The 26,201-nt window shown below is 56.5% G+C and overlaps 1 protein-coding gene across 2 annotated transcripts; it reads left to right on the top strand.

The window, feature by feature from the left end:
- Nucleotides 1-25,548, top strand: AHNAK (AHNAK nucleoprotein). 2 transcript variants are annotated; one of them, XM_075135165.1, is made up of 6 exons: nt 1-134; nt 5,712-5,805; nt 5,910-6,063; nt 6,336-6,523; nt 6,606-16,475; nt 17,082-25,548. In XM_075135165.1, the coding sequence occupies exons 3-6, from the start codon at nt 5,910-5,912 to the stop codon at nt 24,426-24,428; spliced, it is 17,559 nt and encodes a 5,852-aa protein (XP_074991266.1). In that variant the 5' UTR covers nt 1-134; nt 5,712-5,805; the 3' UTR covers nt 24,429-25,548. The 2 variants fall into 2 exon arrangements, with proteins under 2 accessions (XP_074991266.1, XP_074991264.1); XM_075135163.1 differs by having other exon boundaries at nt 6,606-25,548.
- The last annotated feature ends 653 nt before the right edge of the window (nt 25,549-26,201 follow it).

The following is a 26,201-nucleotide window of genomic DNA, read 5'->3' as shown; positions in this document are numbered from 1 at the left end:
CGCCGCGCTCCCGCCGCCCCGTACGGATCGACCGGGAACCGGGACCCGGGACCCGCCGCCACCAGGAATCCGGGAGCGGGAGGTACCGGCGCCGGGCATGGCCCTGCCGGGGAGCTGAGCCCCGCCGCCCGCAGGTACCGCCCGGGGAACCGGCAACGGGGCGGGGGGGGCTCCGGGCGGGGCTCGGGCTCTGGCGGGACGGGCGGCGGCTCCGGGCGGGGCGGGGGGGGGGGATCGCGGGGGCGTCCCGGTGGGCTCCGGTGGTCCCGGGAGTGCAGGGGGGGTGTCCCGGGAGTGTCCCGGTGGGCTCCGGTGGTCCCGGGAGTGCAGGGGGGGTATCCCGGGGGCGTCCCGGTGGTCACGGGAGTGCAGGGGAGGTGTCCGGGAGTGTCCCGGTGGGCTCCGGTGGTCCTGGGAATGCAAGGGAGGGTTGTCCCGGGGGCGTCCCGGTGAACTCGGGAGTGCAGGGGGGGTTGTCCCGGAGGCGTCCCGGTGGGCTCCGGTGGTCCCGGGCGTGCAGGGGGGTGTCCCGGGAGTGTCCCGGTGGGCTCCGGTGGTCCTCGGAATGCAAGGGGGGTTGTCCCGGGGGCGTCCCGGTGAACCCGGGAGTGCAGGGGGGGTGTCCCGGAGGCGTCCCGATGGGCTCCGGTGGTCCCGGGAGTGCAGGGGAGTTGTCCCGTAAGTGTCCCGGTGGGCTCCGGTGGTCCCGGGACTGTCCCGGGAGTGCAGGGGGGTGTTCTGGGAGTGTCCCGGGTGCGTTCCGGTGGGCTCCGGGAGTCCCGGGAGCTCCGCGGGGCAGTGTGTGTGCGTGGGGGGGGTGTCCCACGAGTGTCCGGCGTGTGCCCTGAGGGGGCTCCGGGCGTGCAAGGGGGGTGTCCGGGGGGGGTGGGCTCCGGGGGTGCAGGGGGGGGTCCCGGTGGGCTCCGGGGGTGCAGGGGGGGGATCCCGGGGGGCTCCGGGCGCGCCCCGAGGCCGCGCTGCCGGGCGCGCTCAGGGCGTGGCGCCCCCCCCGCCGCCCCCCCCGCTCCGCCGCGCCCTGCCCGGCCCCGGGGAGTCCCCGCTGGGGGCGGGGCAGCGGAGTTCCCCCCCCCTCCGCCGCCTTCCCGCCCCGCCCGGGCAGAGGGGACCCCCCGGGGGGTGCCCCGGTGCCGTCGGTGGGGGGGGGAATGTTGGGGGTGGGGGGGATCCCCCGGGATCCCGGCGAGGGCGCGGCTCCGCCGGCAGCCGGGCGTGGGCGGCTCGCTTAATTAACGTTCATCAGGCCGGTTTCAGTGCGGGGGGGGTGGGGGGTGGGAGAGGCTGGGGAGGCCCCCGGTACCGGGGGGAGGGGGGGCATCAATTTTTGGGGTGCACTTGACACCCCCCCCCCACTAAGGGCTGTTTGGGTCGGTCGATGGGGAAGGGGGGTTTTGGGGGGGGCGGAGGTGCCCCCCCCCCCGCCTTGCACCCGCTGTGGTTTGGGGTGCGGCCGGCGCCCATGCACTATGTCACCCCCCCACTACCACCATGGGGACCCCCACCCCCATTTCGGAAAGGCCATTGGGTGCTCGGGAAGGACCCACCGGAGCGGGTGCACCCCAAAAGGGACTGCAGCCCAGCCGGCCCCCCAAAATCGGCACCTACCTGGGGTGGGGGGGTGGGGGCAAAAGCCTCCGAGCCCCCTTCCCCATCCCCCCCCCCCCAAAGCTTTTGGGGCGCATTCAGGGACCAACCACGGGGGTCACCTCCCGCCCGCCGCGGGAACGAAGTTGGGGTTGGGGGAAGCGGCACCCCACGCCCCAACGCCGCCGCGCTCTGGCTGCGGGCAGCGTCCCCGGCAAGGCCCGGCAGCCGGTGAAACCGGTCGGGGAGCTGCCGCGGTGGCGGCGGCGGCGGCGGGAGAGTTTCTCGCGACGCCCGCGGGACTCTCGCTCGAGAGCCGGTTGAACCGGTACAAGGCCGCGCGCGGCCGAGGCCGCCATCGAGGCCGTTCCTCTCGCCGTATCCCGGTTTTTTCCCCCGATTTCTTCCCCCCCTTTTTTTTTTTTTTTAATTTTCCTTTTTTTTGTTTTTTTTCCTTTTTCCGTGGGTTTTGGCCCTGCCGGAGCTCGGCACCGAGGGTTTTCCTGGGAGGATCCCTGGCCCGTGCGTCACCGTCCCTCCCAGCCTGGCCGCCGGCCCTGGCTTGTTCCTCCTTCGGGGACGAGCGGGTGGCCCCCGCGCCGCCGCCCTGCCCGGACCCCCGGGGGGGGGGGGCACCCCCCCCCCCCCCCCCCGCCAGGCCTCGCTGGAGACGAGATTTTTGGGGCGACAGATTCCCCTGCCAAGAGCTCGCCAGTGGACACGGTGGTGTCCGCCCCCCCCCCCCCCCCCCCGCTTCGTTAACTCTGCTCGTTAATTAGCAGCGGCTCAGCATTGACGGGCTCCTTGTCGGACGCCGTCCCTTGGCAGGGTCCCAGGGGAGATTTGGGGTGCTGGGGGGGGGGGGCAGACACCCCCCCCTCTTCCATTTTGGGGCTTTGGGGTTTGCTCTTCGCCGTGGGGTGAAGGATTTTGGGGGGACCCCCCCCCGCATGGCTTGGGGGGGGGGGGGATGTTGGTGCTCCCCGGCGTGGTGCCCCCCTGCGGATGCCGAACCCGGGGTGGGGGGGTGGCACCGTGGGGGTGACACCGGTGGGGGGGGGGAGGGTGTCCTTGGTGACTTGGCGGGGGGGGGGGTGTCCTTGGTGACTTGGGGGTGGGGGGGGGTTGCACGGGGTTTGGGGAGCCGGTGGCTCCCCCTCGATGGGAGCCGTGGCCTCGGCGCGTCGGCCCTTTTGTGCCCCCGGCGCGGCGATGGCGTCGCGGCCGCACAAAACAACCGAAGCCAAATTCTGCTGAGGGTTGCACCCGGGGTGGGGGGGGTGGGGGTGGGGGGGTGGAATCCGCCACCGTCCTCATGTCCCTCCCCCCCCCCCCCCCCCGGTGCAACCGGTGACATCCCCGGCGCTGCGCTGAAACGGCGCCCGGGAACGGGCGCAGCCCATGGGGCTTTGGTTTTTTGGCGTGGTTGGGGGGGGGGGGGGGACGTGGGGGGTCCTTGGGGACGTCCGCGGGTTCCCCGCGTGGTCCGGGCAGGCGGTGGCACGGCGGCCAGGGTGACATCTTCGTTCGCCGCTGGGTGACATCTCATCTGGGCTGTGGGGGTGGGGTGGGGGTGGGGGGGTGGGGGGGGCAGCGACTAAAAATATAGGGAAGGGGCAGCACGTGGCTCACCCCAAAAATAGCAGCAGGCGGCGGCGGGGCTGGCGTTGCGGCGGAGGTGTCCCCTTCGCGGGGAGGAGGGGACGGGAAGGACTTCTCCATCCACCGGGGATGTCCCCAACCAGGCAGGGGGTGGGGAGACCCGTTCCCCCACCCCGAGTCTCTCCGAGGTGGGGGGGGGGTGGAAGGAGCAGCGCAGGGTTTGGGTCGAGCGCGGCCGCCCGGAGCCTCTCCCTCTGCTCAGAGGCAGCCGGGCGAGCTCTGAGTCACCTCCCCACCCAGCCCGCGGGACCTCTCCCCAGCTCCCTGACTCACAAACCTGTTTGTCCTCCGCCGCAGTTGAGCTTTCCAGATGGTTCGGTGGCCGAACGGATCGTCTGGTGACACCCCTTGCAGACCCACAGACTGGGAGAGGTGGGACGGGACCTCCAAGGTCACCTTGGCCAACCCCCTTCTCCAGCCGGGCCACCCAGAGCCCCTTGGGACCACGTCCCAACGACTCTTGAAGATCTCCAAGGATGGAGATGCCACCACCCCCTTGGGCAACCTGGTGTTGGGGACCCTCACGGTTAAAAGGTGCTTCCTGATGGTCAGAAGGACCCTCCTGTCCTCCAGTTTGTGCCCGTGGCCGCTGGTCCACCAACCGGGGGTTGTTCCTCCCCGTGGGCAGGACTTTGCCCATCCCCTCGTTGAACGAACGCAGCCCAGGACGCCGTTCACTTTCTTTGCGGCAAGGGCACGTTGGTGGCTCATGGTCATCTCAGTGTCCACCAGGACCCCCAGGGCCTTTGTTCTGAGCTGCTTTCCAGCTGGGTGGTCCCCAGCACATACCGGTGCCCGGGGTTGCTCCTCCCCAGGGGCAGGACCTACCACTTCTCCTTGCTGAACTTCACGAGGTTCCTCTCAGCCCCTTTCTCCAGCCTGGTGAGGTCCCTCTGGATGGCAGCACCTCCCCCTGGCATATCAGCCGCTCCTCCCGGTTTGGTGTCATCTGCAAACTTGCTGAGGGCATGATCTGCTCCGTCATCTGCGTCATTAAAAACTGAGGACCACTCAGCTGGAGAGTGGAAAAAATCCAGTCTTGCAGATGTCCTCAGGTTGCCCCGAGAGGTGGTGGAGTCTCCATCCCTTGGAGGTATTCACAAGCCACCTGGATATAGTCCTCCATGGACCGGCTCAAGGTGGCTCTGCTTGAGGGTTGGACCTCCAGAGGTCCTGTCCCACCTCATCCAGTCCTGTGAAACGCGGTCCTGAGGTTTCTCTGGGGCTTTGCACGGAGATGACGTCGTGTCCCACGGGTGACGTTTGAACGTCTGCGCAAGCCCGCGGAGGGGCACCTCCTCCGTTGACCTTTCCGTGCCGAGGAGGCTCACTGGGTTTGGTCCTGCTGGGCTCCTTCAGGAAGGTCCACGTGTGGATGGGCTCCGTAGAGTTGCACCGCTTCCACGCTTGACCAATGCCTTGATGCCCAACGAGCTGCTCTGAGGTTTAGATCCTTGGCTGGTACCTGTAGAAAAGGACAAAACCCCCAAAATCCCCTCCAAAAATCCGCCTCTTGTGTCGCTGTCTCTCCTTTTACTGGTGGTGCTTGGAAGAGCTGCAAGGGGCAGCAGATGTGGGTGAAGATGCGATGGGAGGACGTGGGTTTTTTTTGGAGAACCCTTCCCGTTGCCAGCCCGGGTGAGCCCCGGGCCGGGTTTCACATCAGACCGGCTGGAATTACCAAACTTCTCTCTAAATTTGGGTTCAGATTAAGGAAATGAGACCTTCACGAGGTGGGTTGGCCCTCGGGAGCCACTTTGGTAGAGGCTTTGCCGTGGGGGGGAACCACGGGGGCAGGCGCCCTCCTGCCCCCGAGCTCCCAGGCCGAGCGTTGGCTGCGGCGTCCGGACGTTGCGAGGATCCGGCTCGTCCCGTCTTTGCCGCTGGGTCGGCAGGAGGATTTCTTCTCTTTTTATTTCTCACGCCCGCCCGAAGCTGGCTAGGAACGGAGAAAGCCCCTCGACCCCTTTTTAGGTGGCGAAGGAGTTGACTCCGGGGTGGTGGAGCAGGGCACGAGGAGACACGGGTGACGCTGACGTCGCCAAGTGACTTTTGTTGCTTTTGCGCTTCCCGACCGTCCAACACTTGAATTTCTTTCGTTTCCGTGTCACAGCAGAAGCGTCTATCGCTGAAGCAGGAGAAGAGCTTCTCCGAGGACTGGGTCGGTCCGAGGTGTAACCGTAACGACCTTTGGTTGGGTCAACGAGACGTGGTGGCCCTTTGCCACCCTCGGCCGTGGTGATATTTACCTCTTACGCAGCTTCTCGCTCCTTGTCCCATTGACCGAAACCGCCCGGCTCGCAACGGGGCCTCGGGCAGAGTCGCGCCGTGGGCGGCTGGGACGCGCTTTGGCTCCCGTCCCCTCTGGGCGTCGGAGGTGGAAGGAAGAAAGAGAGAGTGGGAGGAGAGCCGGAGTTTCACGCGGACCTCTCTGATGTCTCCACCAGGCTGGGAAGGTGAAACGAAAGCTGCTGCAAGGTCCACGAGTGAAGGCAGAGGGATTCCTGGGGCGGATCCGGCCGGGACCAGCGTCCCAGCAAGGTCAGTGGGATGGAGCTGGTTTTAGCTCTTCTCCCTCAACGTCCCGTGCTCAAAACCCACGTCCGTCTCCTCCGTCACGCTCCTCGCCTTTTTTCCTTCCCCAGATGGAGAAGGAGGAGGAGACCCGGGAGATCCTGCTCCCCAACTGGCAAGGCAGCGGCTCCCACGGCATCACCATCGACCAGACGGACGACGGGGTCTTCGTCAAGCGAGTGCAGCAAAACTCCCCGGCCGCCAAGATGGGCGTCGTGAAGGAAGGTGGGACCTCGGCGGAGGTTGTCGTGGGGAAGGTCTTTTGGGGAGGGGGGGGGCGGGGGGGGGGGAGGGGAAGAAAGGGTTCTTTGGGGTTGTTTTCCATCCTGGCGGTGCCTCGGTTCCTTCCTTCTTGGGCTCAACCCAACGGCTCAAGCGTCGTTGCTCCCCGTCTTGCTTTGCGGTGGGGATGGGGGGGTCTCCTCCCTGCCTCTCCCTTCCGAAATATCTCACCTCTCGCCCCTCCGCTCGCCCCCCCCCCGCCCCGCCCCCGCCAGGGGATCAGATCGTGAGCGCCACGGTTTATTTTGACAACCTGCAATCCGGGGAGGTCACGCAGCTGCTCAACAGCATGGGCCACCACACGGTGGGCTTGCGCTTGCAACGGAAAGGGGACAAGTCTCCGCTGCCGGGACAGTCATGGTCGCACGACGTGTTCGCAGCCAGCAGCCCAGAAGTCGTCCTGGTGAGTGGGGGCTGGGGGGGGGGGAGGGGTGGAGGAGGGGGAGGAAGCGTCCTGGTGCTAACGAAGGTCTCTTCGTTTCCAGAGTGGAGATGACGAGGAGTACAGGAGGATTTACACGACGAAAATCAAACCCCGGCTGAAGTCGGAGGAGGCGGCGGAGACGGAGTGCGGTGGAACGCAGAGCAGGACCATAACGGTCACCAGAAAAGTGACGGCGTACACCGTCGATGTCACTAGGCGCGACGGAGCAAAAGATGGTGACGTCGTCGGCCCAGACTTTAAGATCCGGATCCCGACCCAGGAGATGACCCACGCCATGAAGACCGACGTTGAAACCCAGCCTGAGAAAACCGTCATCAAGATGGCGCCAGGGGATCTGCCCGGGAGAAGCACCCAAGCCATAGACTGGAGCATGGACATCAAAGGGGCACCTCCCGGAGCAACGGTTGAATCTTCTGCCCAGAAGTTGGATGTCCACCTCGGCGAGGCTCAGTTCGGAAAGCCCGGGATCACCGTGGCGGGGACGCAAATGATGGGCGTTCACCTGAGGACTCGGATGGACCCTCAGCTGCCGGAGAGCCAAGTTCCTGGTGGGGAAACTGGAAAATCTGTTACGGTGGAGGTGCCGGGACGCCTGGTTTCTGGCACGGCGTTCCTGGAGCCCCAGGGCAGCTCGCCCAGAATTGAAACCAATGGACAGACGGGGAACCTGGACGCAGGTTTTTACATCAAGGGTGCCAGGCTGGATGGCAAAGGACACGTTCGTGGCACGGACGTCCAAGGGGAGCTGCTGGGGGGGACGCTGTCACACGCTGATGCTTCTGCCCCTTGTCTTCAGGGAGGTATCAAAGCCCCCGGAGTTGACGTTTCTTTACCGGCGATGGAAAATCCAGCTGTCGATGTGGGAAAAATCAAGATTCCCACCATGAAAATGCCCAGATTTGGGTTCCCGACCACGGGATCTGGCATCGAAGCTCAAGCCCCGCAGGTGGGCCCCGATGTTCCTGCCCCAAAGCTGCAGGCTCCGTGCGTGGACATTGCCTCCTCCTCCGTCCAGGTCACGGGACCTGAAGTTTCAGCTCCTTCAGTTAAAGTCCCAAAGCCACAGGTGGACGTGGGGTTGAAGGGTGCTGTGAAGGTCCCCTCCCCAGCACTGGAGGTCCCCGGCGTGGGTATCAAAGGACCCAGCGTAGAGTTCCCGGCTTCTGATGCAGACGTTCACGGCGGCAAAGGAAAACTCAAAATGCCACACATGAACTTTCCAAAATTTACTGCCTTGGACTCGCAAGGGGAAGGTCCCGTTGTGGAGATGGCGCTCCCAAAGGGCGAGGTGGGACCAGCAGCCTCCGAGGTAGATGTTGGCATTCCCGATGTGGCCATCAAAGGAGAATGGAAAGGCCCCAAGTTCAAGAAGGTTGAAACGCCCCAAATCTCTCTGTCGGATGTAAACCTGAACCTGAGAGGCCCTCAGGTGAAGGGAGATATGGGCGTCACGGTCCCCAGGGTGGAAGGGGATGTCAAAGGACTTGGCTGTAAGGGTCTCAAGATGGACGTAAAGGCTCCCGATGTTGAATTTGAAGGTCCAGAGGGTTATTTGAAAGGGCCCAGTATATCTGGACCAGATATGGACATTAATGCGAAGGGACCTAAGCTTAAGGGAGACGTGGATGTTTCTATCCCAAAGATGGGTGGCAACTTGAAAGGACCTCAGCTTGACATTAAAGGCCCCAAACTGGGAATGGACGTGCCCGACGTAGATGTCAAGGGCCCCAAAGTTACGATGCCAGAGGTGCATGTCAAGACCTCCAAAATATCCATGCCTGACATCGACCTGAATCTGAAAGGTCCCGGAGTGAAAGGAGACCTGGATGTTTCTGCCCCAAAACTGGAAGGGGAGCTGAAAGCACCCGGACTTGACATCAAAGGCCCCAGGGTTGACATTGAGGCACCAGACGTGGACATCCACGGTCCAGAAGGCAAACTGAAGATGCCAAAGTTGAAAACGCCCAAGTTTGGGGTGCCCGGCCTGAAGGGAGAGAGTCCCAACGTTGACGTGACCCTTCCAAAGGGTGAGGTGGACATTTCTGGTCCCAAGGTAGATATTGCTGTGCCCAGCGTGGACATCAAAGGGCCAGAAGGAAAACTGCAAGGCCCCAAGGTGAAGATGCCCGACATGAGCTTCAAGACCCCCCAGATATCCATGCCTGACATCGACCTGAATCTGAAAGGTCCCAGAGTGAAAGGAGACCTGGATGTTTCTGCCCCAAAACTGGAAGGGGAGCTGAAAGCACCCGGACTTGACATCAAAGGCCCCAGGGTTGACATTGAGGCGCCAGACGTGGACATCCAGGGTCCAGAAGGCAAACTGAAGATGCCAAAGCTGAAAATGCCCAAGTTCGGGGTGCCCGGCCTGAAGGGAGAGAGTCCCAACGTTGACGTGACCCTTCCAAAGGGTGAGGTGGACATTTCTGGTCCCAGGGTAGATATTGCTGCGCCAAGCGTGGACGTCAAAGGGCCAGAAGGAAAACTGCAAGGCCCCAAGGTGAAGATGCCAGAGATGCACATCACAGCTCCAAAGGTCTCTGTGCCAGATGTTGATCTGAACCTGAAAGGCACCAAAGTGAAGGGTGACGTGGATGTTTCCATTCCCACGGTAGGAGCTGATTTGAAGGGTCCTGAACTAGAGCTCAAAGGCCCCAGGGTTGACATTGAGGCGCCAGACGTGGACATCCACGGTCCAGAAGGCAAACTGAAGATGCCTAAGCTGAAAATGCCCAAGTTTGGGGTGCCCGGCCTGAAGGGAGAGGGCCCTGACATTGACGTGACCCTTCCAAAGGGTAAAGTGGAGATTTCTGGTCCCAAGGTAGATATTGCTGCGCCAAGCGTGGACATCAAAGGGCCAGAAGGAAAACTGCAAGGCCCCAAGGTGAAGATGCCCGACATGAGCTTCAAGACCCCCCAGATATCCATGCCTGACATCGACCTGAATCTGAAAGGTCCCAGAGTGAAAGGAGACCTGGATGTTTCTGCCCCAAAACTGGAAGGGGAGCTGAAAGCACCCGGACTTGACATCAAAGGCCCCAGGGTTGACATTGAGGCGCCAGACGTGGACATCCAGGGTCCAGAAGGCAAACTGAAGATGCCTAAGCTGAAAATGCCCAAGTTTGGGGTGCCCGGCCTGAAGGGAGAGGGCCCTGACATTGACGTGACCCTTCCAAAGGGTGAGGTGGACATTTCTGGTCCCCAGGTAGATATTGCTGTGCCCAGCGTGGACATCGAAGGGCCAGAAGGAAAGGGAAAAGGTCTCAAATTTAAAATGCCCGAACTAAACATTCAGACGCCAAAACTGTCCATGCCAGATGTAGATCTCGGTTTGAAGGCCCCCAAACTGAAAGGAGATGCAGATATTTCTGGTCTGAAGACCTCTGGAGATCTGAAGGGCCCCAGAATAGATGTGGAAGGTCCCAAAGTGGACGTTGATGTACCTGAGGTAGACTTGGAATGTCCAGAAGGGAAGATAAAAGGCCCCAAATTTAAGATGCCTAAGCTTAATATCAAGGCACCTAAAATATCCATGCCAGATGTAGATTTGAACTTAAAGGGACATAAAACGAAAGGAGAGATGGATGTTTCTCTTCCAAAGATGGAAGGTGACTTGAAAGAATCCGGTGTTAATATCAAGGGACCGAAAATAGATGTTGAGGTCCCAGATGTCAACCTGGAGTGTCCAGAAGCCAAACTGAAAACGCCGAAAATGAAATTGCCTCATTTTAACGTGTCCGGCCCAAAGTTTGAGGGAGCCGATATAGATGTCAACCTGCCAAAAGCAGAGATAGATGTTTCTGGGCCAGAGGCAGATATTGAAGTGCCAGAGCTGGATGTTGGAGGACCAGAAGGCAAATGGAAAGGCCCCAAGTTCAGGATGCCGAAGCTGAATATCAAAACACCTAAAATATCCATGCCAGATGTAGATTTGAACCTAAAGGGACCTAAAGTGAAAGGAGAAATGGATATTGCACCTCCTAAAATAGAAGGCGATTTGAAAGGGCCAGAAATAGACATCAAGGGGCCAAAAGTAGATGTTGAGGCACCCACTATTGATTTGGAGTGCCCCGAAGGAAAACTGAAAGGCCCCAAGTTCAAGATGCCCGAGATGCACATCAAGGCACCCAAGTTCTCCATGCCTGACGTAGACATTAATCTAAAAGGGCCCAGCATGAAAGGTGATATTGAAGTCTCGGCTCCCAAGCTCGAGGGTGACCTGAAGGGCCCCGAGGTGGACATCAAGGGCCCCAAAGTCGACATCGAGGCACCCGACGTGGACATTCACGGCCCAGAAGGAAAATTCAAGATGCCCAAGTTCAAAATGCCCAAGTTCGGGATGCCGGGGCTGAAAGGAGAAGGCCCAGAGGTGGACGTGAACCTGCCGACAGGAGACCTGGATGTTTCTGGTCCAAAGGTGGACATTGAAGGTCCGGAGCTGGACATTGAAGGGCCAGAGGGGAAGGTGAAGGGCCCCAAGTTCAAGATGCCCGAGATGCACATCAAGGCACCCAAGATCTCCATGCCGGACATTGACCTGAACCTGAAAGGCCCCAAAGTGAAGGGAGATGTGGACGTTTCTGTTCCCACGTTGGAAGGTGACCTGAAGGGCCCCAAAATTGACATCAAAGGTCCCAAAGTCGATGTTGACCTTCCTGACGTTGAGCTGGAAGGTCCTGAAGGGAAGCTGAAGGGCCCCAAGTTCAAGATGCCAGAGATGCACATCAAGGCACCCAAGTTCTCCATGCCCGATGTTGACTTCAATCTGAAGGGCCCCAAGCTGAAGGGCGACGTGGACGTGTCGGTTCCCAAGCTGGAAGGTGACCTGAAGGGCCCTGAGGTGGACATCAAGGGCCCCAAAGTCGACATCGAGGCACCGGACGTGGACATCCATGGCCCAGAAGGAAAATTCAAGATGCCCAAGTTCAAAATGCCCAAGTTCGGGATGCCGGGGCTGAAAGGAGAAGGCCCAGAGGTGGACGTGAACCTGCCGACAGGAGACCTGGATGTTTCTGGTCCAAAGGTGGACATTGAAGGTCCGGAGCTGGACATTGAAGGGCCAGAGGGGAAGCTGAAGGGCCCCAAGTTCAAGATGCCCGAGATGCACATCAAGGCACCCAAGATCTCCATGCCGGACATTGACCTGAACCTGAAAGGCCCCAAAGTGAAGGGAGATGTGGACGTTTCTGTTCCCAAGTTCGAAGGTGACTTGAAGGGCCCCGAAATTGACATCAAAGGTCCCAAAGTTGATGTTGACCTTCCTGACGTTGAGCTGGAAGGTCCTGAAGGGAAGTTGAAGGGCCCCAAGTTCAAGATGCCCGAGATGCACATCAAGGCACCCAAGTTCTCCATGCCTGATGTTGACTTCAATCTGAAGGGCCCCAAGCTGAAGGGCGATGTGGACGTGTCGGTTCCCAAGCTGGAAGGTGACCTGAAGGGCCCCGAGGTGGACATCAAGGGCCCCAAAGTCGACATCGAGGCACCGGACCTGGACATCCATGGCCCAGAAGGAAAATTCAAGATGCCCAAGTTCAAAATGCCCAAGTTCGGGATGCCGGGCTTCAAGGCAGAAGGCCCAGAGGTGGACGTGAACCTGCCGACAGGAGACCTGGATGTTTCTGGTCCAAAGGTGGACATTGAAGGTCCGGAGCTGGACATTGAAGGGCCAGAGGGGAAGGTGAAGGGCCCCAAGTTCAAGATGCCTGAGATGCACATCAAGGCACCCAAGATCTCCATGCCTGACATTGACCTAAATCTGAAAGGCCCCAAAGTGAAGGGTGGTGTGGATGTTTCCCTTCCCAAGCTGGAAGGTGACCTGAAGGGCCCCGAGGTGGACATCAAGGGCCCCAAAGTCGACATTGAGGCACCGGACCTGGACATCCATGGCCCAGAAGGAAAATTCAAGATGCCCAAGTTCAAAATGCCCAAGTTCGGGATGCCGGGGCTGAAAGGAGAAGGCCCAGAGGTGGACGTGAACCTCCCAAAAGGGGATGTTGATGTCTCGGTCCCAAAGGTCGATATCGAGTTGCCGAGCGTGGACATTGAGGGTCCTGAAGGAAAACTGAAAGGTCCCAAGTTCAAGATGCCCGAGATGCACATCAAGGCACCCAAGATCTCCATGCCTGACATTGACTTGAACCTGAAAGGCCCCAAAGCGAAGGGGGGCGCTGACATTTCTGTTCCAAAATTAGAGGGTGACTTGAAAGGACCTGATGTGAATATTAAAGGCCCGAAGTTGGATGTTGATGTTCCTGATCTGGATGTTGAAGGTCCTGAGGGAAAGTGGAAAGGACCCAAGGTGAAAATGCCAGAAATGCATATTAAGGCACCTAAATTTTCTATGCCTGATGTAGACCTCAACTTGAAAGGTCCCAAAATGAAGGGAGAAATGGATGTTTCTGTACCGAAAATAGAGGGTGGTGTGAAAGGGCCAGATCTGGAACTCCAAGGGCCCAAAGTGGACATAGAAGCTCCTGACATAAACATCGAGGGCCCAGAAGGAAAGATAAGGGGTCCCAAATTCAAGATGCCCGACATGCATTTCAAAGCCCCCAAGATCTCCATGCCGGACTTTGATCTGAACCTGAAAGGCCCCAAAGTGAAGGGGGACGTGGACGTTTCTGTGCCAAAACTTGAGGGTGATTTGAAAGGCCCGGACGTTGACATCAAAGGCCCTAAACTGGATGTTAACGTTCCCGATGTTGACCTAGAGTGTCCAGAAGCAAAAGTCAAAGGGCCCAAGTTCAAGATGCCTGAAATGCACTTCAAGACACCAAAAATCTCCATGCCCGACATCGATTTGAACCTGAAAAGTCATAAGCTGAAGGGAGACGTGGATGTTTCTGCCCCCAAACTAGAGGGTGACTTGAAAGGCCCCGAGATGGATATCAAAGGTCCTAAACTGGATATAGAAGCTCCTGATGTGGATATTGAGGTCCCAGAGGGGAAGTTGAAAGGCCCCAAATTTAAGATGCCAGAGATGCATTTTAAGGCTCCCAAGATCTCCATGCCGGACTTCGATCTGAACTTGAAAGGTCCAAAAGGAAAGGGGGGTGTTGATGTTTCCATTCCCAAGTTAGAAGGTGACCTGAAAGGCCCTGAGGTTACAGTAAAAGGTCCAAAAGTGGACATAGAGGCTCCAGATGTTGAGCTAGAATGTCCAGAAGGGAAGTTAAAGGGTCCCAAATTCAAGATGCCCGACATGCATTTCAAAGCCCCCAAGATCTCCATGCCGGACTTTGATCTGAACCTGAAAGGCCCCAAAGTGAAGGGGGATGTGGAGGTGTCTGTGCCGTGTGTGGAAGGTGACCTGAAAGGGCCAAAACTTGATGTGAAAGGTCCCGAGTTGGATGTTGGTGCCCCAGATGTTGAAATCGAGGGCCTAGAAGGAAAGATAAGGGGTCCCAAATTCAAGATGCCCGACATGCATTTCAAAGCCCCCAAGATCTCCATGCCGGACTTTGATCTGAACCTGAAAGGCCCCAAAGTGAAGGGGGACGTGGACGTTTCTGTGCCAAAACTTGAGGGTGATTTGAAAGGCCCAGACGTTGACATCAAAGGCCCTAAACTGGATGTTGACCTTCCTGATGTTGAGCTGGAAGGCCCAGAGGGGAAGCTGAAGGGCCCCAAGTTCAAGATGCCCGAGATGCACATCAAGGCACCCAAGATCTCCATGCCGGACATTGACCTGAACCTGAAAGGCCCCAAAGTGAAGGGAGATGTGGACGTGTCGGTTCCCACCTTGGAAGGTGACCTGAGGGGCCCCGAAATTGACATCAAAGGTCCCAAAGTCGATGTTGACCTTCCTGATGTTGAGCTGGAAGGTCCTGAAGGGAAGCTGAAGGGCCCCAAGTTCAAGATGCCAGACATGCACATCAAGGCACCCAAGTTCTCCATGCCCGATGTTGACTTCAATCTGAAGGGCCCCAAGCTCAAGGGTGATGTGGACGTGTCGGTTCCCAAGCTGGAAGGTGACCTGAAGGGCCCCGAGGTGGACATCAAGGGCCCCAAAGTCGACATCGAGGCACCGGACGTGGACATTCATGGCCCAGAAGGAAAATTCAAGATGCCCAAGTTCAAAATGCCCAAGTTCGGGATGCCGGGGCTGAAAGGAGAAGGCCCAGAGGTGGACGTGAACCTGCCGACAGGAGACCTGGATGTTTCTGGTCCAAAGGTGGACATTGAAGGTCCGGAGCTGGACATTGAAGGGCCAGAGGGGAAGCTGAAGGGCCCCAAGTTCAAGATGCCCGAGATGCACATCAAGGCACCCAAGATCTCCATGCCGGACATTGACCTGAACCTGAAAGGCCCCAAAGTGAAGGGAGATGTGGACGTTTCTGTTCCCACGTTGGAAGGTGACCTGAAGGGCCCCAAAATTGACATCAAAGGTCCCAAAGTCGATGTTGACCTTCCTGACGTTGAACTGGAAGGTCCTGAAGGGAAGCTGAAGGGCCCCAAGTTCAAGATGCCAGAGATGCACATCAAGGCACCCAAGTTCTCCATGCCCGATGTTGACTTCAATCTGAAGGGCCCCAAGCTGAAGGGCGATGTGGACGTGTCGGTTCCCAAGCTGGAAGGTGACCTGAAGGGCCCCGAGGTGGACATCAAGGGCCCCAAAGTCGACATCGAGGCACCGGATGTGGACGTTCACGGCCCAGAAGGAAAATTCAAGATGCCCAAGTTCAAAATGCCCAAGTTCGGGATGCCGGGCTTCAAGGCAGAAGGCCCAGAGGTGGACGTGAACCTGCCGACAGGAGACCTGGACGTTTCTGGTCCAAAGGTGGACATTGAAGGTCCGGAGCTGGACATTGAAGGGCCAGAGGGGAAGCTGAAGGGCCCCAAGTTCAAGATGCCTGAGATGCACATCAAGGCACCCAAGATCTCCATGCCCGACATTGACTTGAACCTGAAAGGCCCCAAAGTGAAGGGAGATGTGGACGTTTCTGTTCCCAAGTTCGAAGGTGACCTGAAGGGCCCCGAAATTGACATCAAAGGTCCCAAAGTTGATGTTGACCTTCCTGACGTTGAGCTGGAAGGTCCTGAAGGGAAGCTGAAGGGCCCCAAGTTCAAGATGCCAGAGATGCACATCAAGGCACCCAAGTTCTCCATGCCCGATGTTGACTTCAATCTGAAGGGCCCCAAGCTGAAGGGCGATGTGGACGTGTCGGTTCCCAAGCTGGAAGGTGACCTGAAGGGCCCCGAGGTGGACATCAAGGGCCCCAAAGTCGACATCGAGGCACCGGACGTGGACATTCACGGCCCAGAAGGAAAATTCAAGATGCCCAAGTTCAAAATGCCCAAGTTCGGGATGCCGGGCTTCAAGGCAGAAGGCCCGGAGGTGGACGTGAACCTGCCGACAGGAGACCTGGATGTTTCTGGTCCAAAGGTGGACATTGAAGGTCCGGAGCTGGACATTGAAGGGCCAGAGGGGAAGGTGAAGGGCCCCAAGTTCAAGATGCCAGACATGCACATCAAGGCACCCAAGTTCTCCATGCCCGATGTTGACTTCAATCTGAAGGGCCCCAAGCTGAAGGGCGATGTGGACGTGTCGGTTCCCAAGGTGGAAGGTGACCTGAAGGGCCCCGAGGTGGACATCAAGGGCCCCAAAGTCGACATCGAGGCACCCGACGTGGACATTCACGGCCCAGAAGGAAAATTCAAGATGCCCAAGTTCAAAATGCCCAAGTTCGGGATGCCGGGGCTGAAAGGAGAAGGCCCAGAGGTGGACGTGAACCTGCCGACAGGAGACCTGGATGTTTCTGGTCCAAAGGTGGACATTGAAGGTCCGGAGCTGGACATTGAAGGGCCAGAGGGGAAGCTGAAGGGCCCCAAGTTCAAGATGCCTGAGATGCACATCAAGGCACCCAAGATCTCCATGCCCGACATTGACTTGAACCTGAAAGGCCCCAAAGTGAAGGGAGATGTGGATGTTTCTGTTCCCAAGTTCGAAGGTGACCTGAAGGGCCCCGAAATTGACATCAAAGGTCCCAAAGTCAATGTTGACCTTCCTGACGTTGAGCTGGAAGGTCCTGAAGGGAAGCTGAAGGGCCCCAAGTTCAAGATGCCAGAGATGCACATCAAGGCACCCAAGTTCTCCATGCCCGATGTTGACTTCAATCTGAAGGGGCCCAAGCTCAAGGGCGATGTGGACGTGTCTGTCCCTAAGTTGGAAGGTGACCTGAAGGGCCCCGAGGTGGACATCAAGGGCCCCAAAGTTGACATTGAGGTTCCAGATGTGGACATTCACGGCCCAGAAGGTAAAATAAAAATGCCCAAGTTCAAAATGCCCAAGTTCGGGATGCCGGGCTTCAAGGCAGAAGGCCCGGAGGTGGACGTGAACCTGCCGACAGGAGACCTGGACGTTTCTGGTCCAAAGGTGGACATTGAAGGTCCGGAGCTGGACATTGAAGGGCCAGAGGGGAAGGTGAAGGGCCCCAAGTTCAAGATGCCCGAGATGCACATCAAGGCACCCAAGTTCTCCATGCCTGATGTTGACTTCAATCTGAAGGGCCCCAAGCTGAAGGGGGATGTGGACGTGTCGGTTCCCAAGCTGGAAGGTGACCTGAAGGGCCCCGAGGTGGACATCAAGGGCCCCAAAGTCGACATCGAGGCACCGGACGTGGACATTCATGGTCCGGAAGGTAAAATAAAAATGCCCAAGTTCAAAATGCCCAAGTTTGGGTTGTCCGGGTTGAAAGGAGAGGGCCCAGAAGTTGATGTAAATCTACCTGAAGCCGATGTTGCTATTTCGGGTCCAAAGGTTGATGTTACTGTTCCTGACCTAGAGATTGAAGGACCAGAAGGAAAACTTAAGGGCCCTAAATTTAAGAAGCCGGACATGCAATTCAATGTTCCGAAAATCTCCATGCCAGATATTGACTTAAATTTGAAGGGCCCCAAACTGAAAGCTGACGTCGATCCTTCTGGTCCCAAAATAGAGGGTGAGCTGAAAAGTCCTAAGCTAGACATCAAAGGCCCAGAACTTGAGGTCGAGGGACCGAAGCTTGATCTAGAAGGAAAAACTAAAAAATCCAGGTTTAAACTTCCAAAATTTGGCTTTTCTGGTCCTAAAGTGCAAAGCCCTGATGTGGACGTGAAACTTAAAAAACCCGACATTGAAGTATGTGGTCCGAAAGTCGATGTTCACGCTCCAGATGTAGACGTACAGGCAAAATCGAAAGGGTCGAAATTTAAAATGCCTTTCCTGAGTATTTCATCACCGAAAGTTTCAATGCCAGATGTGGAGCTCAATCTGAAAGGGCATAAACTAAAAGGAGAGTTAGATGTCTCCAGCCCAAAGTTGGAAGGGGAACTGAAAGGTCCCGAGGTGGACATCAAGGGCCCCAAAGTCAACATCGAGGCGCCTGATGTGGACATTCATGGGCCAGAGGGTAAACTCAAAATGCCCAAGTTCAAAATGCCTAAATTTGGTGCGTCTGGGTTGAAGGCTGAGGGGCCAGAGGTGGACGTTAGCATTCCAAAAGGAGAGCTGGATGTTTCGGGTCCCAAGCTGGATCTCGAAGGTCCTGGTTTGGAAATCGAAGGGCCAGAGGGGAAGCTCAAGGGCCCCCAATTTAAGATGCCAGAAATGCACATCAAGGCACCCAAGATCTCCGTGCCCGACGTCGACCTGAACCTGAAAGGCCCCAAAGTGAAGGGAGAGGTGGACGTCTCTCTTCCCCAGGTGGATCTGAAGGGCTCAGATTTGCATCTGAAAGGACCAAAAGTGGATGTAGAGGTTCCTGACCTTGACCTTGAAGGTCCCAAAGGAAAACTGAAAGGCCCCAAATTTAAAATGCCTGAAATGAATATCAAGGCTCCCAACATTTCCATGCCAGACTTCGATTTGAATTTGAAAGGTCCCAAGTCAAAAGGAGGTGTGGATGTCGATCTTTCAGCGCCAAAACTGGAAGGGGACCTGAGTGTGCCGGAGGTTAATATCAAAGGACCCAAGGTTGACATCGATGCTCCTGAGCTGGATGTCGAAGGGCGAGAAGGAAAACTGAAAGGTCCCAAGTTTAAAATGCCAGAGATGCACATAAAAGCTCCCAAAATTTCAATGCCTGATGCCAGCTTAAACCTCAAAGGTCCCAAGCTGAAAGGAGACATAGATGGGTCTGCTCCGAAGCTAGAAGGGGAATTTAAGGCTCCTGACATCAGTATTGGAGCCCCCAAGGTCGACATTGATGTGCCAGATGTGGACATTCACGGCCCAGAAGGAAAATTCAAGATGCCCAAGTTCAAAATGCCCAAGTTTGGGATGCCGGGCTTCAAGGCAGAAGGCCCAGAGGTGGACGTGAACCTGCCGACAGGAGACCTGGACGTTTCTGGTCCAAAGGTGGACATTGAAGGTCCGGAGCTGGACATTGAAGGGCCAGAGGGGAAGCTGAAGGGCCCCAAGTTCAAGATGCCCGAGATGCACATCAAGGCACCCAAGATCTCCATGCCCGACATTGACTTGAACCTGAAAGGTCCGAAAGTGAAGGGGGATGTGGACGTGTCGGTTCCCAAGCTGGAAGGTGACCTAAAAGGTCCTGAACTGGATATAAAAGGACCCAAAGTAGACATAGATGTTCCTGATGTGGAGATTGAAGGACCAGAAGGAAAACTGAAAGGCCCCAAATTGAAGATGCCAGAGATGCATTTTAAGGCTCCTAAAATTTCTATGCCGGACTTTGATTTGAACCTGAAAGGCCCGAAAGTGAAGGGGGATGTGGAGGTGTCTGTGCCGTGTGTGGAAGGTGACCTGAAAGGGCCAAAACTTGATGTGAAAGGTCCCGAGTTGGATGTTGGTGCCCCAGATGTTCAAATCGAGGGCCCAGAAGGAAAGATAAGGGGTCCCAAATTCAAGATGCCCGACATGCATTTCAAAGCCCCCAAGATCTCCATGCCGGACTTTGATCTGAACCTGAAAGGCCCCAAAGTGAAGGGGGACGTGGACGTTCCAAAACTTGAGGGTGATTTGAAAGGCCCAGACGTTGACATCAAAGGCCCTAAACTGGATGTTGACCTTCCTGATGTTGAGCTGGAAGGCCCAGAGGGGAAGCTGAAGGGCCCCAAGTTCAAGATGCCTGAGATGCACATCAAGGCACCCAAGATCTCCATGCCTGACATTGACCTGAACCTGAAAGGCCCCAAAGTGAAGGGAGATGTGGACGTGTCGGTTCCCACCTTGGAAGGTGACCTGAAGGGCCCTGAAATTGACATCAAAGGTCCCAAAGTCGATGTTGACCTTCCTGACGTTGAGCTGGAAGGTCCTGAAGGGAAGTTGAAGGGCCCCAAGTTCAAGATGCCCGAGATGCACATCAAGGCACCCAAGTTCTCCATGCCCGATGTTGACTTCAATCTGAAGGGCCCCAAGCTCAAGGGCGACGTGGATGTGTCGGTTCCCAAGCTGGAAGGTGACCTGAAGGGCCCTGAGGTGGACATCAAGGGCCCCAAAGTCGACATTGAGGCACCGGACCTGGACATTCACGGCCCGGAAGGAAAATTCAAGATGCCCAAGTTCAAAATGCCCAAGTTCGGGATGCCGGGGCTGAAAGGAGAAGGCCCAGAGGTGGACGTGAACCTGCCGACAGGAGACCTGGATGTTTCTGGTCCAAAGGTGGACATTGAAGGTCCGGAGCTGGACATTGAAGGGCCAGAGGGGAAGCTGAAGGGCCCCAAGTTCAAGATGCCCGAGATGCACATCAAGGCACCCAAGATCTCCATGCCGGACATTGACTTGAACCTGAAAGGCCCCAAAGTGAAGGGAGATGTGGAGGTTTCTGCACCTGATCTGGAAGGTCCTAAGGTTGAGTTTGAGGCCCCTGACATGGACATCAAAGGTCCTGAAGGGAAGCTGAAGGGCCCCAAGTTCAAGATGCCAGAGATGCACATCAAGGCACCCAAAATCTCCACACCAGACTTTGATCTGAACCTGAAAGGTCCCAAAGTAAAAGGAGACGTAGACGTGTCAGTGTCAGGAGTTGAAGGTGAACTGAAAGGCCCAGAGGTCAATGTTGGCGCTCCTAAATTAGACATAGGTGCCCCTGATGTTGATATTGATGGCCCGGAGGGTAAATTCAAGCTGCCTAAATTCAAAATGCCCAAGTTTTCCATGCCGGGCTTTAAAGGGGAGGGAGTGGATGTGGATGTGACCCTCCCAAAGGGAGACATTGACGTTTCGGGCCCCAGCGTAAATGTAGAGGCTCCCGATCTGAATGTGGATGGAAAAGTCAAAGGTCCCAAATTTACGATGCCCGAAATGCACATTAAGGCTCCCAAGGTCTCCATCCCTGATGTCGACTTCAATATCAAGGGGCCTCAACTGAAAGGAGGTGTAGATGTTTCTGGACCCCGGCTTGAAGGTGATTTGAAGGCACCCCAAATAGATGTGAAAGCCCCCAAAATAGATGTTGAGGCTCCCGACGTGACCATCGAAGGGCCGGAAGGGAAACTCAAAGGCCCAAAATTCAAGATGCCAGAAATGCACATCAAGGCGCCCAAGTTCTCTATGCCCGATGTTGACTTCAACCTGAAAGGCCCCAGGCTGAAGGGAGACGTGGACGTCTCGGCGCCAAAGCTGGAAGGGGATTTGCAGTGTCCGGATGTTGACATCAAAGACCCCAGGTTGGACATTCAGGCACCTGCTGTGAACATCGAAGGACCGGATGGAAAACTGAAAGGGCCCAGGATGCCTGAGATGCACATCAAGACCCCCCAGATCTCCATGCCGGACATAGACTTGAACCTGAAAGGACTGAGGCTGAAAGGCGATGCTGACCTTCAGGGCCCAAAGCTGGAGGGAGGTCTGAAGGGTCCTGAAGTTGCTATCAAGGGCCCCAAAGTAGATATCGAGGGCCCAGAGGTTGATGTTGATGGTCTGGAGGGAAAAGTGAAGATGCCTAAAATGAAGCTGCCCAAGTTTGGCTTTAAAGGAGAAGGTCCTGACGTGGACGTGAACCTGCCAAAGACAGAGGTCGATCTTTCGGGCCCCAAGGTAGATATCAGTGTCCCGGACGTGAGCATCGAAGGTCCAGAGGGCAAACTGAAAGGTCCTAAACTGAAGATGCCAGAAATGCACGTGAATGTTCCTAAAATCTCAATGCCTGAGATAGACTTGAATCTGAAAGGCCACAAGACGAAGGGAGGCTTTGATATTTCAACCCCAAAGATAGAAGGTAACCTGAAAGGTCCTGAAGTTGATCTCAAAGGCCCAGAATTCGGAGTCAAAAGCCCTGAAGTTGACGTTGAATGTCCTGACTTGAACATGGAAGGCCCAGAGGCAAATGTCAAACTTCCCAAGTTTAAGAAGTCCAAGTTTGGGTTTGGGATGAAAAGCCCGAAGGCAGAAATCAAGGTGCCGGGGGCAGAAGTGGATTTACCTGAGGCGGAGCTGAACGTGGAGTCGCCTGATGTCAACGTTGCTGGAAAGGGTAAGAAGAGCAAGTTCAAGATGCCAAAAATTCATATGAGCGGCCCTAAAGTTAAAGGAAAGAAAGGTGGGTTCGATGTGAACGTGGCTGGTGGAGAGCTCGACGCGAATTTGAAATCACCCGACCTGGATATGAACGTGGCTGGGCCGGACGTGACGATAAAAGGGGACGCTACGGTGAAGTCCCCCAAAGGGAAGAAACCCATGTTTGGGAAAATCTCCTTCCCGGATGTTGAATTTGATCTTAAATCACACAGATTCCGAGGGGATGCTTCTGTGGCAGTCCCGAAAATAGAGGGGGAACTTAAAGCGCCTGATCTAGAAGTCTCCGTGCCCACCGCCAAAGGCGATGTAAAAGGCCCGAGCCTCAACGTGGACGTTGAAGCTTCTGACGTGAGCCTGAAGAAACCAAAGTTCAAACTTCCCAGTGGGCAGGTGGGCGTAGGGGACTTGAAAATTGAGGGCGACCTGCAAGGACCCGCCATTGACGTTGCCGTTCCCTCGATCCCGGTGCCAGATGTCGACTTAAATGTGAAAGGACCAAAAGTAAAAGGTGAAGTCAGCGTTCCTGGAGCAGAACTGGAAGGTCCCGAAGGAAAGCTGAAATTGCCCAAGGTGGGGAAAATGGGTCTCGGTCTGGAAATGCCGGCTGCAAACCTGGATATCTCGGTCCCAGCCATGGAAGGAAGCGTGAGCCTCCCTTCGGCTGATGCGAACCTCCGAGGTGTTGATGTAAAGCTCAAAGGGCCCCAAATCTCCGGACCCGATTTTGATGGAAACCTGAAAGGACCAAAAATAAAGGGAGATCTGGATGTTTCGAGTTCTGTGGAAGGGCCAAATGTCAGCCTGGATGCGCCAAGCGTTGACATGGGAGGCTTGGGAGGAAAGCTGAAGCTGCCGAAGTTTAAATCCCCCGCTATGGAGGCACCTGATCTGAGCGTGAAAGGAGGTGTCGACTGCTCCGTCCCGCAGATGGAGGCGGATGCGAAAGCCCCGGGTGCAAATCTCAACCTTGGCGTCCCAGGCGTCGATATCAAAGGGCCCTCGGTGGATGTTTCCGCCCCGGATTTGGACGTAAACCTGAAAGGACCAAAGTTGAAAGGAGAGCTTGACGTTTCTGCTGGCATTAAATCCCCCAAAGCATCCGTGGACGCCTCCGATGTCGGCTTTGAAATTCTGGGTGGCACGATCAAGCTCCCGTCCCTCAAGCTCCCCCAGTTTGGTATTTCCAGTCCTGGTGTGGATGGAGCCGACGTAGGCGTCAATCTTCAAGGTCCCCAAGTGAAAGGAGGCCTGAAGGGCTCAGGGGCTGGTGTTGGCTTGGAAGGACCCGATGTGGAATTGAAAGGGCCTAAATTTCAGTCACCCAGCGTTTCCTTGCCGGACGTTGACCTGAAGCTGAAAGGACCAAACCTACGGGGCGACGTAGATGTTGCCGGTGAAATCAAAGGTCCAAAAGTCAGCGTGGAAGCGCCTCGTGTCGACCTTAAGGAGCCTGGAGTGGGCGTCCACCTTGACGCTCCTGCCTTGGACGCATCTGCGCTGAAAGTTTCCGGGTCGGGTTTTAACGTCAATGTAAAAGGGCCGAAGATTAAAGGCGGTGCCACCGTCTCTGGAGAGGCGGCAGCGCCCGCGGTGAGCGCTGGCGGGGGAGCTTTTCACGTTACTGGCCCAAAGATAGGAATCGGAGGTCCCAGCATCACGGCAAGCGTCCCGCACGGTAGCCCAGAAAGCAGCCTGGGAAAAGTATCATTCCCCAAGCTGCGAATGCCTAAATTTGGGTTTTCAGACCCCGAGGTGAAGGGCAGAGAGATGGGGGTCGACGTCGAGTTCCCCGGGACGGACGCCAACCTCCAGGCTGGCACCGCAGAGCTGGAGGCGGAGGACGTGGATGTCAGACTAAAGAAATCCAAGATCAAGATGCCCAAGTTCAATTTTTCCAAGCAGAAGGGGAAGAGCGGCGGCGCCCTGGGTTCCCCGGAGGTTTCTGGATCCGTTTCGGGTTCGAAAGGTGACCTGAAGAGCTCCAAGGTCAGCTTGGGGTCTGCAGAAGGCGAGCTCGATGGGGGAGAGGGTCCGTCGGCGAAGGGGAAGTTCTCCCTCTTCAAAAGCAAGAAGACGCGTCACCGGTCGTCGTCCTTCAGCGACGAGCGCTCGGCCCACTCGACGCCCACGGGAACCCTGGAGCTGGACGCGGGCTCGGGCACCGACAAGGGGGGGAAACAGGGCAAAATGAAATTCGGGACGTTTGGGGGGATCGGCTCGAAAACCAAAGGTTCTTACGAGGTGACGGGAAGCGACGAGGAGGTGGGGAAGGCGCAGGGCAGCGGCGTCTCGCTGGCATCCAAAAAATCACGCTTGTCCTCCTCCTCCAGCAACGACAGCGGGACGAAGGGCGGCTTCCGCATGCCCGGGGTGGAGCTGACGGTGGCCAAGAAGAAGGAGTAACGCGGCTGTACATAGGTGCCTGTGTATATAGGTAGCCCTTCCCGGGTTTGTATATACATTTTGTAGCTTGGGCTACTCTCAACCTCAGCAAAGGAGCGAGCGGGGTCTGGGGAGGGGGGGGAAGCGTCGCGGTGAGGGGTGCGGCGGGTCCACGGTCGGTGCGGCCACGCGGAAGCTCTTCCGCGCTCGAGACGTCGGCTTGTGCATGAAATGCTGAGAGCTTAAGTTTCCTAGCAAGCTATTTTTGATAATTTTTTTTTTTTTTTTTTTTTCATTTTACTGAATATTTTCAGCGTTTGGTTTGTGGAAACGAGGGTTGGTTGTTTTGTTTGTGGTTTTTTTTTTTTTTTTTTTTCCTTCTCCATCTTAACAGTCTTTTTCTGGCTTTTATTTGCGGGGCTGAAACTTCTGTCAGACACCTATTAAAAAAATACACCTATTAAAAAAATACACCTATTAAAAAAAAAAAAAACAACCCAACAACAACAAAAAACCCCAAACAAACCCCGTAAAACGCAGCTGTAACCGAGCCGCGTCCCTTGAACTCCCGCAACGGGGTTGGGGAAAAAAAAAATAATCCGGGTGTTTCCCGTGGTGCAAGAGCACGACATCGCGTAACCCCTGGCGGCGCGAAAGGCCGCTTAACGAGCAAATCGCCGGCCCGGTTGCGCAGGAAATGTCTCAAAAGGTTTTGCCTTTTGCCACTAAGTGACCGAGCTTGATTTTTTTTTTTTTTTTTTTTTTTAAATTTTTATTGATGTGGTCTTTGTTGCTTCCGCACGTTTGTTACGTTATTTGTATTATAAGAGGTTTAAAAAAAAAAAAAAACAAACACAAACGCAAAAAAAAAACCCCCACAACCGTGTCTCAGTTGCGGCCTGAAAACTTACACCGGTCGCTTTTCTGGTGTTTGGTATGATTTTTTTTTTGTTAAGGAGTAGAGCTTGAGTTTAAAAGCAAAAAAAAAAAAAAAAAACAAAACAAAAAAAAACCAGCAAACGGGGGGGAGAAGAAAAAAAAAAAAAAGGCAAAACCCCCTTTCAGCACTTTAATGGCAAATTAATTGAGAATGTAAGGAGAATGATCTTGTAAAATGCAAATAAAAAGTTTATTAACCGTGCTTCAGCCTGGCTGCTGCCCTGGCCTTATTCAGCTTCACCGGTTTAGGGTTCTTTAACCTCAAATTTGAGGGGTTTTTACCCTTCAATCCGCCCGGGATGTCCTTGAGAGGCCGAGAGCCTTCCCCCCCCCCAGCTTTGGGGTGGATTTTGGGGAGAAGCCCAGCCCTTGGGGTGCCAAAGGAGGGTTCCCCCCCACCCAGTTCACACCCAGTCCCAATTTGATATTTTTAGCCCCCCAAAATTATATTTAAGCTGCTTTTTTTTTTTTTTTTTCCTCAGCCATACAACTCACGGTTGCGGGGGGCGGGGGGGGGGGCATCTGCTGCCAGCGTGGGGCCGAAGGGCTGCGAGAAGAGTCCCAAAATCATCGCGAACGGCAAATCGGGGGTTAAATGGGAAATAAAAGGGGGGGGTGATGGGAAGCACATTAAAAATACCCCCTCCCCCACCCCGGGCCCTTCTTGCCCCCCACCCCCCCATCCCCGCAAGCCACCATTAAGGACCCTCTTGCACCCCCACCCCTCGGGGGGTTGTGTGGTCTCCCCCCCCCCAGACCCGACTAAGGCCTTTCTTGCCCCCCCACCCCCCCCCCCAGCCCTCGAGGGGGTATTTCTGCCCCCCCCCCCCCGCCCCCCGAGGCCCTTCTTGACCC

Source organism: Calonectris borealis, chromosome 37 (genome assembly GCF_964195595.1).
Source record: "Calonectris borealis chromosome 37, bCalBor7.hap1.2, whole genome shotgun sequence".
Taxonomy (NCBI): Eukaryota; Metazoa; Chordata; class Aves; order Procellariiformes; family Procellariidae; genus Calonectris; species Calonectris borealis.
This window is presented reverse-complemented; position numbering and strand designations above follow the sequence as displayed.